The sequence below is a fragment of the Triturus cristatus genome, chromosome 3_2 (assembly GCF_964204655.1).
Source record: "Triturus cristatus chromosome 3_2, aTriCri1.1, whole genome shotgun sequence".
In the NCBI taxonomy this organism is placed as follows: domain Eukaryota; kingdom Metazoa; phylum Chordata; class Amphibia; order Caudata; family Salamandridae; genus Triturus; species Triturus cristatus.
Window position 1 is genome coordinate 32,316,688 of NC_140584.1, and position 20,435 is coordinate 32,337,122.

Here is a 20,435-nt window from a genome sequence, read left to right on the forward strand (position 1 = left end):
TTCAGAAGCTCCTTCACTTTGTTTCTACAGAAATAAGGCAGTAGTTGGAGATCAAGCAGCGGTCTTGCACATCAGTCTTCGTGATGGACAGAAAAACGAACTAACAGACAATCTTGGACTTCAGTCTGCCTGAGGACTCTTTTGTTGGAATGTTGTGCTGGCATAGATGTCTCGCCCATTCAGGATACTTGCTTATCGCATTTATTGAACAAAAGGAGAGCTTCATAGATCGAAGCCTAGTAATACAAAGCGTCTTTCAGTAGTTTACCTCGTACTGCAAGGGAAAGCGGTCTTTGAGCAGACTTTAGTGCTGGTGGGTCTTAGCATGTATCCAGCTCTGGTACAAAAAGCGAACTCTTTACCAGGAATGGGTAGTGCTGGTTTTATTAGAGCCAACATAAACGATCCAGAGTCTCATAACTTTGGTTGAGATTTGCAAATCTGCGACATGGGTCTGCATGAAAGAACACAATCCTGATTCAGTTTTAGTAGCAGACAGACATGCAGATGGTGGAGGCGGGGGTGGGGGCAAGCACTTGGTGAGGTTTTATTTAGCCCGTCGTCAAAATTGATTTACTTTGAAAGTGTTAATCTGTAGGATAGAATACAGTTGTTTGTAACAAGCATTACCCAGCAGGGCTCCACGCTCTGCTCAAGTACCACATGCCAACCACCTAACCTCCCTTGTGGTGGGTGTATTTGGTATCACAGAGCAGATTGGAAGTTAAAAAATAAAATAAAAAACTCGAAGTGCACCATGAACGTGAATATGTTGATGCGACTCGTTGGGACAATGCATCTTTCCTAAAGTATATTGTATGAACATAGTCATTGGGTTTGACACTTAAGTGCTGTAATAACTGAATAAAGTGTTTCAGCAAACTACAAGCCTGTAATTGAAAGCATGTGAATCTGGCGAGGACACTCATGCTCATACCATTGTTACAGGTAAGTATTTGTTTTCTTGTTAATATTCTCTTCATTTTTGCAGTGGAAGGAACTATTGCATCTTCAGTACGTGCTTGTCCAGTGTCAGTTTTGTCAAAGACAAGAGATTAACTTTAAGTCAATGTCTTGAACTATTTGGACATTAACTCCATGTTGTTTGGACTATATTAGTGTAGGTAGTAGCTGGCAATCCCTGCTGGGGTGCAAGTGGAACTCAATCAGAACTGCACCTGTGCACTGTCATTCAATAAAAATGATATTCAAGTGAATGAGTCTGAGGCATGTTCTTTGGTAATTGCGACTTAATAGTCACCTATTCTTTTTCTCTTTTCCACATTGCAGGATTCGGATGGGTCCTTACGTGAAGAATTTACCTTCAGCAGCAGTGCCTTGATTGGTCTACTCGTGATAGCTGTTGCAATAGCCACTGTGATTGTTATCAGCTTAGTGTTACTGAGAAAGCGGCAGTATGGTACTATCAGCCATGGCATTGTGGAGGTCAGTAGTTTCAAGTGTACATACAGCTTTTGTTAATTGATTTTCTGTCTCTAAAGTGCATAGGACACACAAATAAATTAGAAGCAATCATGGATGTGAGACTTCCAGAGAGAGTGAAAGAACACACAAGAGCCGGGTCTGGTGGCTCAGTGGACTAAAGCAGCCACTGCAGGGGCCTGTGTTCGACCTCATGGTCACGGGTTCAAATCACGGTGGGTCCACTCAGCCTTTCATCCATCTGAGGTCGACAAAATGAGTACCATTGAGTTGGGTAACAATAAGCATCTGTTATTCAGCGCCAGGACACCTACGGGTAATCGTGTGCTTTACAAGCACACCTGTTATGTTATGTTAAGAGCAAACTAGCGTGGATTGGTAGATCATTATACAATGAGGGCCATGGGTGCTGCATTTTCATGGCTTGTTCTCCCTTGATCAAAGACCAGCTCCAGCTTCCAACATCAAGTCCCAGACAGTGTTAGTACTACATGGCCAATCCTTGGAGTGAAATGTTTGTCTTTTTTGATTTACAACTTCCAAAATGCAACACTTTTGTTTCATCCTCTAGAGAATTCCTAGTGTTCCACGTTTCCCTCACCTGTCACTTGATCAGCATGAAGTCTAGATGTTTACTCCTATCATGTCTGCCCAGGTGCCCTCGAGTAACTTTTTAAAAAAGCACTCATTTGCAAGTAAAGCTGTAAATAAAGTTGTCTGGGCCTATTTATATTTCTAACTTTGTATTTTTCAGGTTAGAGATACTTGCTTTGCGAAACGTACACTTGCTGTCAATAGTTTAGGTTAAGTTAAGCATCAACAGTGGGAACACAGGAGGAGGAGCCTAGCGCGCAACCAAGATGGCCGCGTAGGCTTGTGGCTCCCGAGGGCCTCCGCAACCTCCCACGTCTATCTTGTCATAATCCTGGTTTTCTAGAGGGGCTTTTGTCTATGATCTTGCGCTAAGGTGCCACTCGTTTTCCAAATCAAAATCGGACTCAGGGAACTGGACTGGTGGCGATCTGAAGTTTGTGGCCTTCTCCGGCCTTGGTCCCGAACTCGAGTTGGTGAGGTGCCCGGGTGCGAAGTGAACAACAGCGGCATGCCAGTCTGGGCCTGCCCCGGACCCCGTGCTTTCACTTTCGGTTTCGAGTTGATCTGCGGAAACTGACGTCGGGACTTCTGGTAAGCAGCGCCGAGGACGGAGTGCATGGCCTGATTCTCGAACTGTAAACGGGCCTATTTCAGTTGGTGGTCCGGATCTCCTGCATTGGTCGCCTGGCCTTCCTCCGGGTGCTGGAGGGTGCTGACCTTGGTGGTCGCTGATGATGGCGGCGAGAGTGGACGGCGACAAGCTGAAACCCAAGTCTACTCGGAGGGGAGCTTATACCCAGGCCAACAACATGGACCGCTATGCACAGCCAAAGGGATCCCCTAGTGGATCACATAAATCGCCTGAGCGGCCCAAGGAGACCTCGGGCGCATCGTCCGAATTGACTTTGCTGGACGTCATGGGGGCTATTGAGGAGATGAAGGCGACTGTGAACCAGCAATTTGACACCCTGGCTAATAAATTGGACTCGGTGTTGATTGATGTGAATTTGGTCAGAGCGGACCTGTCCAAAAAAAATGACCGGGTCGACTCATTGACTCAAGCGGCGTCGAGCCTAACTGTGGATGTGGCCGCTTTGCAGACGGAGGTGCGGAGGTTGCGGCTCGCCAGTGACCTGACTGATCGTCGCCTTGAGGATTCCGAAAGCAGGGCCAGGCGGAATAATGTCCGTATTATTGGGGTGCCCGAACGATCGGAGGAGTCTGCTGCGGATCTTTTTGTGGAGGATCTAGTGGTGACTCATCTAGCACCCAAGGGACTGAGCAAGTTCTTCGCTGTGGAACGGGCCCACAGGATTCCGGGTGGTGCGCCCAAGGTGGGTGCTCCCCCGCGGCCTATCATCGCCCGACTTTTTAATTTTCGGGATAGAGATGCTATCCTTCAGGCATCGAGGGTGGCTGGGCCATTAAAGTTTGAGAACTCTAATGTTAGCTTTTACCCAGACTTCACGCAAGCGGTTCAAAAGCAACGGTTGGGATTTTTGGCCATCAAACGGCGCTTGAGGGACATGAAGCTGAAATATGCGATGCTATTCCCGGCTAGGCTGCGGGTTGAGTTAGAGGGTCGCTCGCATTTCTTTGACCGGCCGGAGGCGGTTGGAGAGTGGCTGGATGCCCTACCTAGGGGTCGAGGTCGGGAAGGTCGGATGGCGGAGAGCGGAGAGTGCTCGACGGAGTAGGAATAGAACTGGGATCCTGACTATGGACCAGACTGGTAACGTTTTGCACCTGTGGCTGCACTGGACTCCAGTTTGTAACACTTTGCCCTTTGGTATTTGGAGGTTGCGGGGGGCTTGCTGGGGCCCTTTCCTCCTTCTGGGTTTTTTTTTTTGCCTTCTTTGTAGTGAGTTTCATATTGGGGCGACAGGCACACTGCACGTTGGGGGGGCTGTTTGGGCTCACGCAGGGGTGCAGGGAGGGGGGAGTTTTGTTGGGGTTGATGGGGTGGGGTTGGGGTTTGTTTGTTTGCATCACAAGGCGGGGTAATGTTTTCTGTTGTGTTATTATGATTGTGCTCTCCGGGAGGGGGATATTTTGTGCTGGGGGGGATGGGGGGGTAAGGGGTTGAGACTTCTTTCATGGAATGTGAATGGGCTGGGGGACAGGATAAAGCGGGGGGTGGTCCTGCAGTTCTTGAAACGTATTTCGCCTGACATTGTGTTTCTGCAGGAGACACACCTCATAGGGAACTCTTTCCATGCCATGAATAGGCGAGGATATCGCCTTCTGGCCCATTCTGGTTTCACCTCTGGCTCTAGGGGAGTGGGAATTTTAGTTAGGACCTCTCTCCCGTTGGAGGTGGATGAGGTGCTCCACGACGACAGAGGGCGCTACACTGCGCTGGTGGGGAGATGGGAGGGTAAGTTGATTTCGCTGGTTACGGTCTACGTGCCGCCGGGCCTGCAGACGGCCACCTTTGCTGATTTGGGGCGCCTGCTACTTGGGCTTCCGGGGGGGGGTTTTGGTCTTGGGGGGGGATTTTAACGCAGTGGTTTCCGGAGTTGAAGATCGACACCCCCCTAGGGACCTCCCTCGGGCCCAGAACTGGCTGGGGGGCTTTCTGGATACCCTGGGACTGATAGATTGTTGGCGGTTGAAACACCCTGGACAAGCACAATATACCTTCCACTCCGGGGCCCACGGTAGTCTTTCGAGGCTTGACTATAGGCTAGTGCCTGCGGCCCAAGCTGGGATGATTGGGGAGGTGCGACACTTGGCCCGCGGTATATCTGATCACTCCCCTCTTTTGCTACACTTAGATATCGCCATGGGGGCGGTGGGGAGGGTGGCGCCGATCAACCCCTGGTACCTACGAAACCCCACGATCCGTGCAGACCTGGTTAGGTCCCTGGAACACTATTTTAACGACAACGTGGGGTCGGTGTCTTCCGCCGTCTCCCTTTGGGAGGCCTTTAAGACGGTGCTCCGGGGCCAGGCCCTGTCTCTTATACCAAAAAATGCGAGGCGAAAGAGGTGGTTCGACTAGAAAATGAGATCACCGAGTTAGAGATCGATTTGGAGCAAGGTGTTACGGATGACAGACTGCATGTGCTGGGGCTTAAACAGGCCGACTACAAGGCGCTGGTTATTGAATCTGCTAAGAGTATGAGCAGGGAGCAACAGGGGCGTTTGTACGATATGGGTGATAAGGCGGGGAAGTTGATTGCCTGGTTGGATAAGAAGGAGAGAGCGAGTCGAGTGGTGCCGGTTGTTGAGAGGGTGGATGGTGTGTGTGTGACGGACCCCGGTGATATTGTTGATTGCTTTGCGGAGTATTTTCACGGGGTTTACTCTCCGGTCTCTGAGCGATCGGAGGAAGACTCTCGCCTGCTGCTTAAAGACATTGCTTTGCCATCTCTATCTGATGAGGATAAATTATTGATGGACGCGGCCCCGTCGCCGGATGAGATTGCTTTGGCCATTCGCTCTATTGCTTCTGGAAAGGCTATGGGTCCTAATGGCCTTCCCATCGAATTATATAAGTTGCGCCCAGATAAGATTGCGCCGTATCTCCGGGACATGTTCCTTGAGGCACAGGCGGCGGGCTCCCTCCCCCCTGACCAACGTCTTGCTACTATTGTTGTTATCCATAAGGAAGGGAAGCCGCGGGATCGGTGTACTTCTTACAGGCCTATCTCTTTGTTGAACGCGGAGCCCAAAATCCTTGCCAAGGTACTGGCCAATCGCCTGATCCGGGTCGTGGGCGACCTGATCCATCAGGATCAATCCGGTTTTATACCCCATCGCAATACCGCTTTGAACCTGCGGCGACTGCATGGCGTCCTCGCTAGAGCGCCATTCATGCGTGAGCCGGCCATTTTGGCGTCCCTGGACGCTACCATGGCGTTTGACACCTTGGAATGGCCGTATATTTGGGCAGCATTGGCGAAGTTTGGGTTCGGCCCGGGGTTCATCGGCTGGGTGAAATTGCTTTATGATAACCCACTGGCACAGGTGGTGGTCAACGGACGGGTGTCGGCTCCCTTTGCTTTGGGTAGGGGCACGCGACAGGGATGTCCGTTGTCGCCTCTTCTCTTTGCACTTTGCTTGGAGCCCCTTGCGGAGTGGCTGCGGTGGCACCCTTCGATGCGTGGCCTTAGATGGACGCCGGAGTACGAGGATCGTGTCTCCCTATATGCGGACGATATCCTCTTGTATCTTGCATCTCCGCGCAAATCGCTCATTGTATTGGTGGATGTGTTGAGCTCCTTTGGTCGCAACTCCGGATTGGTCATTAACTGGGCTAAGTCTTGTGTGTACGTTCTCTCCGGGGAGGCCCTCCCCCCTTCCGCGGGGGTGCCCTATCCAGGTTGCGCAGTCGGGGTTTAAGTATTTGGGAATCTTTATAACCCTAGACCCGGTGGCCCGGTATGAGCGGAATCTTCTCCCCCCCCCTTCAGCGCCTAAGGGCGGATGTGGCGGGTTGGCGGCGGCTGCCGCTCTCGCCGCTCGGCCGGGCGGCGTTGTTCAAAATGATGTCGCTGCCACGCTTTTTGTACGCCCTACAGAACACTGTGGACGTAGTGCCGGCCCGCTATTTTCGGGAGGTGGAGTGTCTTCAGCGTCGATTGTTTTGGGATGGGCGGCCGAGGATCGCTCTCGCCAAACTAACCCTACCGTGGTACGACGGGGGGGGGTCGCTCTCCCTGATATTAAACGATATTATTGGGCCTCCCAGTTGGCTGCTGTCAATCACGGGATGTATGGGCCTGCTTTGAACCCGGCTTTTGAGATGGACAAATTGTTATTGCCAAGCGGGGATTATAATCGAGCACTATACTCGGGGTCCCTTGATGCGCGATTGACAGGCCCGACGCGGGTCGCGGTGCAGGTGTGGCATGCAGCCAATGCGGCGATGGGGTGGAGGGATCGCTTGACTCGGGCAACGCCATTGTACGCTTCCCGACGTTTGGGTTATCTGTGTACTACGAAAGGCTTTGAGAAATGGGATATGATTGGTATCAGCAAGGTAGGGGATCTCTGGACGAAAGGGAAATTTAAGACGTTCGACATGCTGAAAACCGAATATCAGTTGAACGATAGGGAATACTTTCGGTACGCTCCGGTTCATCACGCCTTGTGTTCCGTATTCCCGGACGTTGCGGCTATTCCGGAGTCCTCCCCGTTGGAAGATAGAGTATTGGATGGCTATGTGCCGAATAGCACCATTTCGCTGATTTATAAGAAGCTTATCAATGATCGAATGGGTTTGCTGACCTCATTGCGGGAGACATGGATTGCCGACGGTTTGGAACTTGACGACGAGGATTGGGTGTCAGCGGTGGCCTCCCCGAAAGAGGTGGCTATCCCGGCCCGCTTGCGTTTCGATAAGATACTTCATAGAGTGTACGTCACGGGGCCTGGTTTGATGCGTATGGGGTATTCGGTGAATGGTCTGTGTAAGCGAGGCTGTGGACTACTGGGGACCTTCCTCCATATCCTGTGGGAGTGTCCGGAGGTGACTCGGTTTTGGTGTAGAGTGCATGCGGTGTTAGAAGAAGTCACGCATGTCACGCATGTTGCCTTGTTGCCGGAGGCACGGAGATGTTTGCTGAATGTCTGGGAACCGACTGATTACAATGTGATGCAGACGCAGTGGGTGACTCTGGGCTATATGGTAGCGAAGCGTGACATTGCACAACTGTGGGGCTCCCAGAGGCCACCAACGGTCTCATCGTGAAAGGAACACATGGACTGGTGTATGTTCAGAGAGAAAACGGTGTATGTGGCGAGAGGCAAGCCTGGGAAGTGGATTAAGGTGTGGGGTCCCTGGAACTCCTATCGTGGAGGTATTTGCGCCCCGCCCCTGACGCGAGAGATGGATGCTGCTCTGTCTCCCTAGCCCGCGCATTCCTCTATGCTCCTGCGACATGTGCATTTGGTTTCTTCTGCCTGCCCCCCCCCCCCCCCCCTCTCTCTTTCTCCCTGGGCTTGTTTACCCCTTCGACACGGGGAGCACATGTTACTACTATTGACCTCCTCTGCCTTGTGTGTGTGTGATGTTTTTCGTTTTCCTTAAAAATATGAAACCCTTCTTTGCTTGCCTATGGACTGCGGCTGCGGCTGGCTGAGTTGATTAGCACTCTAGTAGCTCTCTTATTGCTTCACCGATGTGGTTGTTCTATGCTTATAGTGTGCATTAGCGGCCGGCCTGTTGGTTGTAGGCCCATACTTGTATGTCTCTGAAACTGTAATAAAGGTTTTTAAAAAAAAAACAAAAAAAAACAGTGGGAACACACATTAGAAAAGGCCCAGATATGTTTGATGGCCAGATGCTTTCCTCCGTTTTGAAATCTAGCTTAGCTTTGAGCCTTTAAACCCTCCTTCTCCAAAAACGTTGACAGAAAATGTGTCTCTGACTTTGTTCTTTTAGTCCATGAAGACTAAAATGTTATCTCACCATCATCTCAATGATCTCAGAATACACTTCCGCTGTATGATCTTTGCCACCCTCTATACCCCTCTCTGATCCAGAGCCCATAATAAAGCCCACAAACTAAACCTTTACAAACACACACAACTTCCTGTTAAGTCAAATTGCACTGTACACCTTCGTCTGACATACTTTCAAGAAAATGTATATTTACAGCTGTCTGTAACCTCCTGCCAACTATTCTCTCTCAGCAGTTTAAATGCAGTGTAGGATTGCCAAGTACACCCTCAGGTAGCCACTGTAAAACACCATCCAACATAATCTTTAATCTGTTCACCATTATCAACCATCCAGATCAAAATCTACAGTTCTCTGCCGTTCCTCCAAAAACCATCATTACCTCCACAATACAAGTTGACCAACTGTTCCCAGTATCTGAGATGAGGCTGACAAGGTTTGTTACACTACTTTCAAGGGACTTAGTGTTCCAAACACACTGCAGTTACTCATAAACATAATGGAATGAACATGCATCCCATAACTAGCACAAGAACCAACAATGATGCTATTATGTGTTGCCAGAAATTTGCAAGACTGAATGAACTCCCTTAAATGAAATCTGCAGTGATGATGCTAAAGCCTGCAGATGTATCAGGGGCATTAGGAGAAAATATATATATAGAGAAAAGATATGCCCTTGAAGGAAATATGGAACAGGACATCTCACATGGTTAGACTTTATACCATGCAGTTAGGGTCTTACAGCACAAGAAGAATAGAGGAGTAAATATACAACCATGAATTGTGGTGGAAAGATCACATGCCCAGACCTGCATTTGAAGGTCCACAGGCTATGTGAAGTCACCTAAATGGGAGTCTACTCTCTTAAGATAACAATTGAGAGGAACAGTAGATGAGGGGCAGAGAATTGTTTCTACATAATTGTAGCCGTGCTTTTACTCCAAGCCTGTTTGGAGTTAGTACTTTGGATTACAATTGGAACTTTCTGGTGTTGTATGTAGTATTTGGTTTCTGAGTGCATACTTCCTGTTTTCTATCGAACAACATGACTCCTTTAAGAGAAGGCGAAGACCACTTCTATTCTATTTGGACAACTTTGGTGATATCTTGCTTATACAATCTGTACAGCCAGCCATCTGACCAACTCCTACTGAGTTTGCCCAGCTACTGAACCATTGGCGTTTGGAGGTGGGAATGTGAAGGAAAGACTGAGGGGCACTTAGGTTACTCAGACATTTTTTTTAAAAATCTGTTTTTATTATTTTGCAAAACAACGCATGACAGTCATACATCAATGATTAACATCTGTACCTGACCTTATAACACTATTCCTAATGCTCCCACATACTCTCTTGCTAAACCAATATTTCTTTACATTATTGACATATTATTGTTCACTTCACTGCAAACATCTCAATGTGCTTGCTCATGTATTATTAGGAGCAGATTGCCAGCTGCTTAATTCCAATACTTACTAATGCGATCCATATAATTATCAATAAGCCATCGCAATCAAACACCCAGAGACGTTTTAATGCATGGGCAAAGTGGGCTCTGGCCCAGGGCCCCAGCCTTTCAGGGGGCCCCCAGACAGAGTCAGCTCCGTACTCCAGAGTTTTGCCTTAATGACCTTGAATATTTCTTAAACAAATTTTTTTAAAGACTGTTTTCCTTTAATTTATTTTTTATGTACCTGGTGTGCGAGAGTCTAGTACAGCCATTTTGCAGAGTAATGTGCTTATGTTTCATGCAATATACATAAAGTTTATTTTAGATCAAAGCAAGGCCTAACATATAAGAAATGGGAGGGCGTCACAGAGATTATTTGCAGTAATATTGGTGAGCTGCTGCTGTGTTACAATATTGAAAACACACAAAAGTATCCCTGAATATTAGATGTAAACACATTTAGGGCCTTATTTATGAGAAGTTATGAATCGCTGTGTAAAAAAAACAGGGATGTTTCTCTCCTTAGTGTGCCCTCCTTGCGACATGATAGATGCGCCATATTAACTGTATGACCAATCATGTCGCAAGGAGTGACAGATACGTCAGTATTTCTGACGTATCTGTAGGCGCAAAAGTGATGCATTGCTGGGGTGTGTCTGAAAATAGACGCAACTCCAGCAGTGTGTCCTTTCACATGGGGCAAGCCTCATGTGAAAGGGCCTGCATCAGTCTTATGCCTGCTGTGAGGCAGGTGTAAGATATTGATGCAATGGCGTCCTAGAAGTGGCGCACGGAGTTCTCATAGATTTCAATGCGCCACTTCTACGAGGCTTTTTGCAGGGCAACACCCACCCTGCATACATTATACCTTGCGTAGGTATAATGCCTAGATGCGTCACTTTGTAAATAGGGTGCAACATGGCACATTTTTTATGCTGCCGGTGCGTCACAAAAAGTGATGCACCGGCGGCATAAAAGTGAAGCTAGGCCTCATAAATAAGGCCCTTAGAATTTGGACGAGTGTTCCTTTGCACTCTCAGGGACCTAATGAAATGAAATAGTGTATTTAATAAAGCCCGCAGCTACTCAGACTAGTGTGTCCAGACGCGTGACAGCAAGTGAAAAACGTGCGTAAAAGACCCATCAGTTATTAAAAAGACAGGTTTTTAAGTTCTTCCTGAAAGAGAGTAGGTCTATGGTTAGTCTCAGAGACTCAGGGAGGCTATTCCACAATATTGTGCCGAGCTAGCCGAGGGATCAAGCCTCCGGTGGGGGCACAGCATATTTCAGGCATGATGGCAATGTTGGCATTGGAAGATCTTAGGGTTCTAGATGTTGTGTAGCGATTAACACGCTTATTTAGGTAGCCGGCTCTTAAGCCCTGGAAAGCTTTAACGAAGATCGTCATCGCTTTGAAGTCGATCCGTTCTTTTATGCGGAGCCAGTGTAGAGACTTAAGAATAGGGGTCATACTAGATCTGGTTTAGGTCTCAGGATGGCTCTGGCCGCCGTGTTTTGTACCACTTGTAGGCTCTGGATAAGAGATTTGTTTGGGAAGACCGAGGTACAAGCTATTGACATAGTCAAGCTTTGATGTCACCAGAGGCTGTACCACAATCTTTCTGCTCTCAAGCGGTAACAGTGGTATGAATTTTTTTAGCATCCGGCGTATGCCAAAGCAAGCGCCAGTTAGATTTTGGATTTGAAAGCGCATGGAGAGTGTCTTGTCTATGACAATTCCTTATCGCCCCCAAGAGCTCCAGTCAGGCGTTTCTGGATTACCAAAGAAAACAACTTTGGTTTTGTCAGGATTGCACTTCGGCTAATTGATCTTAAGCCAGTTAAAAACCTTTGTGAGGCAAGACCAGAGGCTGTACCACAATCTTTCTGCTCTCAAGCGGTAACAGTGGTAGGAATTTTTTTAGCATCCGGCGTATGCCAAAGCAAGCGCCAGTTAGATTTTGGAGTTCAAAGCGCATGGAGAGTGTCTTGTCTATGACAATTCCTTATCGCCCCCAAGAGCTCCAGTCAGGCGTTTCTGGATTACCAAAGAAAACAACTTCGGTTTTGTCAGGATTGCACTTTGGCTAATTGATCTTAAGCCAGTTAAAAACCTTTGTGAGGCAAGACCTAATCATTGCCCCGTCAAAGATGGTTCCTTTTTCGCACGTGAAAAACAGCTGAGTGTCATCAGCAAAGGAAACAATTTTGGCACCCTCTTCCTCTACCAGAAATGCAAGGGGGGATAGATATATATTAAAAAGGGTAGGACTGAGAATGGAGCCCTGAGGGACACCTACATTTGTGACCGGAACTGGGAATGAGAAAGGGAGAAGCCAGATGTCCTGAGATCTATTTGCCAAGAAGGATGACATCCATGTTAAGGCGGTGTCCCCCAGGCCGATGTTAGCAGGTCTGTCCAGGAGCCTATCATGTGGGACCGTATCGAAGGCCGCCGACAGATCGAGCAGCATCAGAACAGCCTTGCCTCCCTGGTCCAGCTTACCCTTGAGAAATTCAGTCACTTCAAGCTGAGCGGACTCCGTACTGTAGTTAGCCCTAACACCGGATTGGGACTCATGAAGGAGCTTCCTATCTTCAATGTGTTTTTGGAGGGCCTTGTTTACAAGCTTCTCTAATACTTTGGAGAGGGCCGGAAGAAGGGAGATTGGCCTGTAGTTGGCAGGGTCCGTCGGTTTGGCGTTAGCCTTTTTAATCAGTGGAAGAATCTTAGCATTCTTCCATATTTCGGCATGTTGCCTGAGGAGAGGGAAGCATTAAAGAGCTGGTTTACCGTGGGATTTTTGATGGGAGCTAATAGGTTCAGGATATTTGCTGGACATGGGTCGGTAGGAGAGCCATACTTAATGCGTTGGAGAAGGGTCAGTGACTCTACAAGCTGAAACTCAGGGAAAGCTAGTAAAGATGGAGGAACCAAGAGGTGAAATTTGCTATTAGAACTAAGGTAGAAGGTCAGTTCTTCCTCTGAGATGTTAGTGAAGGCTTGTTGGATAACGGAGTTCTTTTTGTGGAAGAATTGAGCTATTTGCTTAGACCATTCTTCCGTGCATGGCCCTTCCTTTGTGATGGCTTTCGGGGCGGTAAAGGATCTAACTATGCTAAATATTTCCTTACTCTTATTTTGGGCATTTTCTATCTTGTTTTGAAAGAAGTTTTTCTTGGCTGCATTCACGAGAATGTAATGAGCTTTTAAGGTGTATACACCTTCCTGTTCTCAGGTAGATAGGATTTACGCCATTTCCATTCCATTTTCTACAATTTCTTTTGCTAGATCTGAGGGAATCGTTAAACCATGGAGCTGGTGGGGCCAACCTCTTTGAGGAGCGGGAAACAACCGGTACCGCTGCATCAAAGTTGGTTCGGAGCCTTGAATGTATTGAGAGGGCGTCTGAGTCGCAGCAGCCAGACAGCTCCGGTGAGGAACGACCGAGGGCATGTGCTAACATCGGGATGGATATTTTATGGAACGTCCTGTAATTAGGGACCCTCTGTCCTGCGTTAGCCCGAGGGGCTGTGGCAGAGTTGGGAATCACGTATTTTAATAGGAGGTGGTCAGACCAGGTAATGGGAAGAGGTAGGTTTACTCATATGTCAAAGTTGTGAAAGATTTGGTCTAGGGTATGGCCCTTCTCATGGGTGGCCGAAGAATAGATGGAAACATATTGCAGGCCTGCAGCATCTCCAACAAGGAAATTGTTTGAGGGCCTTTTCCATTGTCCATATGTATATTGAAATCTCCCAGAATGAGGCAGTTGTTGTATTTTAAGGCCAGGGAGGTGGTGGCTGTATTAAGCATAGTAATAACATTGCCAATTGTACTGGGAGGTCTGTAAATCAGAAAAACAGCTATGCTATGATGGGGGGATAAGGTACAGAGGAAGCCTAAGGACTCTGCGCCCTCAATGTTTTCCATCGGGATGCGAGAGCAGTCTAGTTTTTTATTGTAAATTATGGTGACACCGCCCCCTTCCCACTTGGTCCTTCCCTCCTAAGGATTTAATAACCCGTAGGGATGGCCGAAGTGATAGAAGGGTTGGAGGCTTCAGACAGCCAGGTCTCAGTGAGAAATAAAAGATCAGGTTGTTCGTCTAAAAGTAGGTCATAAATGTGTGGTTCATGCTTTTGCATAGAGCGACAATTTAAAAGGGTGGCCTTTAAGTCATCTGTTTTCTTATTGTTTTTACACTTCTTGTTGCGTGGGAGGATTTTGGGTTGGGTTTCCTGGGCTGCAGGAGAGACCAGTTGCACTTATTGCATCGAAAGTCTACCTCAAAGATTGGATCAGCCGCTGTACACTGACATAATGGTAGCCGCCTAAGGCTAAGCAGTTTTTCTCTATTGTAATATAGTGGAAGAACCTCCCCGGAGGGGAACTGGACACCATGGCCGGCACCAGATGCCTCTAGGCGCAGACGGGCTTGCCTTTGGCACGCGTTCGGCACGCCAGCGGCACACCCGCTGCGCACGTCCGCTGCGCGCGTCCATTGGCATCGGGAATATATAGGTTAATGCCTATGATGCAAACTGGATCGCTAACGCAGCTGAGGAAGCGGAAACTGTGTGGGCAGAAGTGAGGAGCCCAATAGTAGCCCTAGCCCTCCACACAATCGGCGTATCAGGACTGGAGGAAAAGCGAGATGCAAATCAAAGCAGCTAAGGAGGTGTAGGCAAGCAGAATCAAGTAAAGTGCAAGTGTGCGTGGGTAGGAGAAATTATTAAAAATCACAGAGTAATTGAGCCAGACATATACAAATTAAAAAGTATTAAAAACCTAGTTGCAGGGCAGGAAATCCTACCTCTGTCAGCTGAGTGCATCCGTTTGCATCGGGAATATATAGGCTAATGCCTATGATGCAAACTGGATCGCTAACCCAGCTGAGGAAGTGGAAACTGCGTGGGCGGAAGTGAGGAGCCCTATAGTAGCCCCAGCCATCCGCACAATCGGGGTATCAGCCGCCGCGGACCAGGACTGGAGGAAAAGTGAGATGCAAATCGGAGCAGCTAAGGAGGTGTAGGCAAACAGAATCAAGTAAAGTGCAAGTGCGCGTAGGTAGGAGAAATTGTTAAAAAGCACTGACATAATGGTAGCCGCCTAAGACTAAGCAGTTTTTCTCTATTGTAATATAGTGGAAGAACCTCCCCGGAGGGGAACTGGACACCATTGCCGGCACCAGATGCCTCTGGGCGCAGACGGGCTTGCCTTTGGCACGCTTTCGGCACGCCAGCGGCACACCCGCTGCGCACGTCCGCTGCGCGCGTCCATTGGCATCGGGAATATATAGGCTAATGCCTACGATGCAAACTGGATCGCTAATGCAGCTGAGGAAGCGGAAGCTGCGTGGGAAACAGGGGCTCAAATTGGATCATAAATTTAAAGTTGTTCTGAACAGGGGCCCCCAAAATATGTTTGGCCCAGGGCCCCAAAAATCCTTAAGATGTCCCTGCAAACACCCTCCCTCCTAGTCCAGTGTGTCCAAGTTCCTAATTTCATATTTCAATATTATCAGTTCCTTCGCGCCTTGTATCAAGATATTTGGGGGACAATACCTACTGTTCTTGATGCATCTCACAGTGACTCGTTAAAGCACCGCAGGGCTAAGCCCTTAGTTCCATCACAGCTCTTTGATCAATCAAGGGGAACCCATTGGGGGCCTCCCTAACAGAGCCCGCCTCAGAGTCCGTTTCGGGCGTCTGTAGTGCTATTACTAAGGCCTCCCACGCCCTCACTGCTTCCATCGCTTTCTCATTATTAGCACGTATAGCTTGTTGCAGTCTTAACTGTACTCTCACTCTTAGCCCATTTGAGTAACTCCAATTTCCACCTCCCTATACTAGGCCCTCGCCTTGATTTCCATTGGGCCGTGATCTCTCTCTTAGGTAGCAGTAGGCCTAGTGCTAGAAACTTACTCGTGATTTTTGTTTTGGGAGTATGCGGAAACCAGTGCAATATACGGGTGCCCATGTCAGTGTCTATGTGATGCTCCGTAACTCCACAAAGCAGTTCGACTACCTCCTCCCAGTATGTTCCTAACTGTCCGTGACTCCACAGCATGTGATGTAACTCCGCCCCCTCTAAGTTACAGCATGGGCACTGCGCGTTATCTATCTGAAAGTACCGATTAATCTTGGCCGGTGTTAAATAAGCCCTATGTAATATAAAAAATTCCTAGTACTCTTTCAGGCCCTCCGAATCAATTGCGCCTATGTCTTTTCCGGTATTTCCTTCCTGAGATCCACCTCCCACTTTCTCTGTAATTCTTGCAGTGGTTGCAGGCCTTCTGTGACCAGTCGCCTGTAGATACAAGTAACCGCTTTAAACTTCCCCGCCGCGATTACCACATATTGGCACGCCATAGAGGTCCATGGTTCCGAAAGCCCTTCCTTCCAATGATGTTGTATCGCCAAAACCAGGGCTGCATGCAGCAAATAATCCCCTCACGGTAGATCATACCTGTCCCGCAGTGTTTGAAAAGGTAGTAATACCCCGTCTTCGTACAAATCACCCAGTACCTGGACACCCAACGTCTCCCAGTGCCGACCAATCCCCCCCCCCCCCCCCATGCCGGAGGGCAGTACACATGGCCAAAGGAATCTCTGGGGCGTACGGGCGACTAATTCCAGCTCTACGCTGGCTCCGGTTCCAACATGGTCTCAACGTCCGCTCCTCAGCAGTGAGTGAGCCAAGGCGCACGCGTTGCTGAATATTTGACAGCACGTGGTGTGGAAGCCACCGTCCCTCTGGACAATCTGGGCCCTGAAACTCTCGAGCCACCGCCTGGGTGAGCCACTGCAGCTGAGCCGCCAGATAATAGAGTTCGAAATCTGGCACCGCCAGCCAACCATTTGCTCTCGGTCTCATCATTGTGGGCAAAGCCACCCGCCTTCTGCCGTTTCCCCATAAGAAACCGCTAACCATGGATCTAAGCTGTTGAACACATTTGAGCGCTGCCCACTAGACTCCTCTGGTCAGAGGCAGAGAATGAACTCCACATAAACATCCTGGAGTTATAGGCCACCAGAATAGGCTTCCAATCACTCTATACAAGGGTAGTAAAACAAGCTTAGTTGATCTGGACGGACATCATGACATCTCTCTACTACATCCCAAAACAAGGAGGAATGAAGTCCCATTCTCTATCAGAAGAAGCATAGATGCTGTGAATCTGTGGCAATCTCAGTGCGGTGGAAATTGCAGAAGGAACATCTACTGGGATGCCAAAAATATAATGCCCCTCCATTCAGTTGTGCTTTTTCAGATTGCCACAAGCGGGAACTCTATCAGGACCAAGGGAGTAAGTCTTTTGAAAGTGAGGCCAGCCAGCCATAGACCTATTTACCACCCTGGAGAACAAGAAATGCCAGTATTATGCCAGCCAGCAAGTTCCATCAAGGGGATCCCATGCAATGCCCTTTAATTACATGATCAAATATCTTCTTTTACACTACCTCCGTTTCCATTTATTCATAGAGTTCTGAGGGAGGCTGCTTTCTCTTGGAGAAAAGATTCTGATTGGCCTTACTTGGCCTAGTGAGTTTTGCTATAGTGACCAAGTGAGGCTGTCTGCGTTACCAAGTGATCCAGGTGAAGAATCATTACAGGCTGCTCTCCAGACACAACAGATTCTCCATCCCAACCCCAAGTTTCTGAGCCAGACTGTATGGTTTTTAATCACTTAGAATATGGTCAACAGAGTATTCTTTGACTGCTGAGGCATCCTAATGCAAGCATGTTTCTTCCACAACAGAGACTTAAAATGCAAAGTTAAAAACATTCTACACTTGGTACGTAGAAATTAGCCTTACACCAGTGTTCATGCAGCCCCATCAGATGCTACCTTACTTGCTAGAACTAGCCAAGTGTGATCTTAAGTATTCATCGGTTAGGGTTCACTTGGCCGCAATTTCCACATTCCGAAAGATGGAAGACTTCCTTATTTTTATTCTTGCAGAGAAGTATAAAAACCAATCTAATAAAAACATCTAGCCGCAGATTCCTTACTTTAGAATCTTCCCCAGGTGCAGACTGGATCCAGAAACTGTTTTCACTGCAGTACGTCTGTGTGCTGACAGAGGGCGTCGAGCAACTCCTGCAGCGACATCGAATGGGACGTCAGCAAAGTCCATATAACTCCCCTGCGAACACGCACGCTGACATCAGTTCCTTCTTTTCCGCGCTTGCAAGGCGAATTCGGAGCGGACTTCGGGCCGTTATTGGCCCCTTCCTCTTTTCTACCTCTGGAACAGTGTGCCTAAACTGTCATCTGGGTTTAAGCTGTGTCGTTCTTGTGAGAGACAGATATTGATCATAGATCGACATACTGTCTGCTAATTGTGTCTGGGCAAGCACCACCATTCCATCGACCACGGCTCCTGTCAGCGTCTCCGGACGAAGCCATTGAAGGAACGCCACATGAAAATCCTTGCGGCGCAGCTTTCGTATGAACCGCGGCATTGTCCGCTCTTTCCAAAGCAGAGAGACAGGCCAAGGAGTTGCTCGGGTGAATAACCTTCACAGAAAACACCCAAGACCAAATGTACTAAGCGTAAGTTGGACGTCGACTCACTCCTACCTGTTGCAGAGACCTCTCAGGCGACCCATGCCTCCCTGAGCACCCTGGAGCCGGGGCAAGCTTTGATGAAATGAAACAATATTTTCTTTTGCTTCAACTGGTCCTCGACCCTCTGACACCCTCTGGTGCACTTTCCAGCCCCAAAGAGGTAGGGAGTGTCCTAACTGAATCCTCGCTGGCGGCTTTGGCCTTGGACACAGCAGGCCCTCTGAATTTGTTGCGCATTCAACACTGCGCCGGTTCATAGCCCTCCGGAGTTCACACCTGTGGTCTCTCTTCAGCCTACTAGGTCGGTGGCGCTGCTCGATGCAGAGCCCATTGCCATTTCTGATGTCGAGTCGTTTCCATGACGATGTCCGACGGCGTGGAGAGCAGCGGCACCGCCGCTCACTGTGGATTCCTCTAATTCAGATCAGATTCAGCCTCTATATGGTTTCCCTGTGTGACATCTTTGTTTTGCAGGCAGAGAGGAAGATGTGGGGCAGATTTCTTTGGGGGTTCTTGCCCCACCATCCTTGTAGGATTCTTGGCTAACTGATCTGGGGGGCGCTAGTGGTCTACAATCCTCCCCAGCTTCAGACTTGCTCTCTCCTCCGGGCATTGCAACGGAGGATAGTTCCTTCTTGTCGGAGGGTTTATGAAGTGCAGCTGCAATTATGAATTGCCAATTCCTTTCAGTGCAGTTGTCCACAGATCCCTTGATGCAGGTTCTCCATCAAGGTGAGATGAGAGTTGGTCCGTTACTCCTACGACGAGTCCCTCTTTGACATATTATTGGGAACTTGGGCACAGCCTGTCACGGGGACGTCTGTGACCGGGCAGTGGGCCATCGGCATCGTCCTGTGCCAGGAGATCCTTCCTGCCTCTTACGACACCCTTCCACTCAAGGACTGGTAGTGCAAGTTGCTACTGCATCAGTGGACCCTTATCCCCTTCTGGTGGCTTCCCCTAGCAAGGACTCCAGGTGATTGGATAATTGTGGCCCTAGTCTCTTTTCTTCTGCCAGTGCAGCCTTGAGATCTTTAAACACTACCTGGGTTTTAGGTAGAATGTCTCATGACCAATGGGACTCTGTTGCACAGTGCCTGCTTTCTCTGTCGGAGGAAGCCTGACAGGAGCTCCTTCAAGTAGTACAGGACGGTCAGTAAGTCGCCAAATTTGCTTGAATGCAGTATGGACAGGACCGATTCTGTTGGTAGGAGTATGGCTCAGGCTGTTGCGCTGCACAGGCACACGTGGCTCCGCCTATAGGGGTTTTCAGAGCCTGTCAAAGACCCCCACTAGAATATGCCATTAGATGGTATCCATCTCTTTGGAGAGCAGGCTGATTCAGCTTTACGTCGGTTCAAACCTAACTGACCTGATTAATCTACCTAGTAGGTATTCGTAGTTGTGTTGGTTCCAGTATTAGGGCCATTTTCTGCAAGTCCGAGTTCAACCTGTTTTTCGTTTGGTGTTACCAGCACCTTTTCCTACCTGAGGTGAAGCACTGATTCTGTTCATATTGCCCTGCCTCCTACAGGGGTTGCCTTTCCACTCCACTTGCGAGCTTCAAGTGGAAGGCACACAAACGGTGCTTTTTCTGCTAGGTACAGAAGCGCTTCTTAAGTTCTCTACAGCAGATACAGCTGCTTTATTTGTATGGTATTTCTTGATCTCATGCTGAGTTGCACTTTCACGGTGTAGCCTGTGCCCTATGTTGGGTGTCTCTAGTACGCTTTCATTCAGCGTTCCTATTTATGGCCATATACATTTTTGTATATGCATATCTAATTCTCTGTATCTATATATGGACAGGCAGGTTATTCTGTTTACATAGTAGTGGTGTGTATATATATGTATTTATATTATGTGCTTCTTCAGATGTATATTGGCATGTGTGTATGGATATTGTTCATAGATAGATCTTATAGATATCTTTGCTTCCACTGACATTTCGGTATGAT

General features: G+C 48.4%; 1 protein-coding gene across 10 annotated transcripts in view; it reads left to right on the forward strand.

The window, feature by feature from the left end:
* Window positions 1-20,435, forward strand: part of APLP2 (amyloid beta precursor like protein 2) — a 697,478-nt gene that overhangs the window by 670,158 nt on the left and 6,885 nt on the right. For all 10 annotated transcript variants that reach the window (XM_085647208.1, XM_085647210.1, XM_085647209.1 and 7 more), the window contains one exon: window positions 1,291-1,446. In XM_085647208.1, the coding sequence (XP_085503334.1) occupies window positions 1,291-1,446 (156 nt within the window). The remainder of the gene's footprint in view (window positions 1-1,290; window positions 1,447-20,435) is intronic.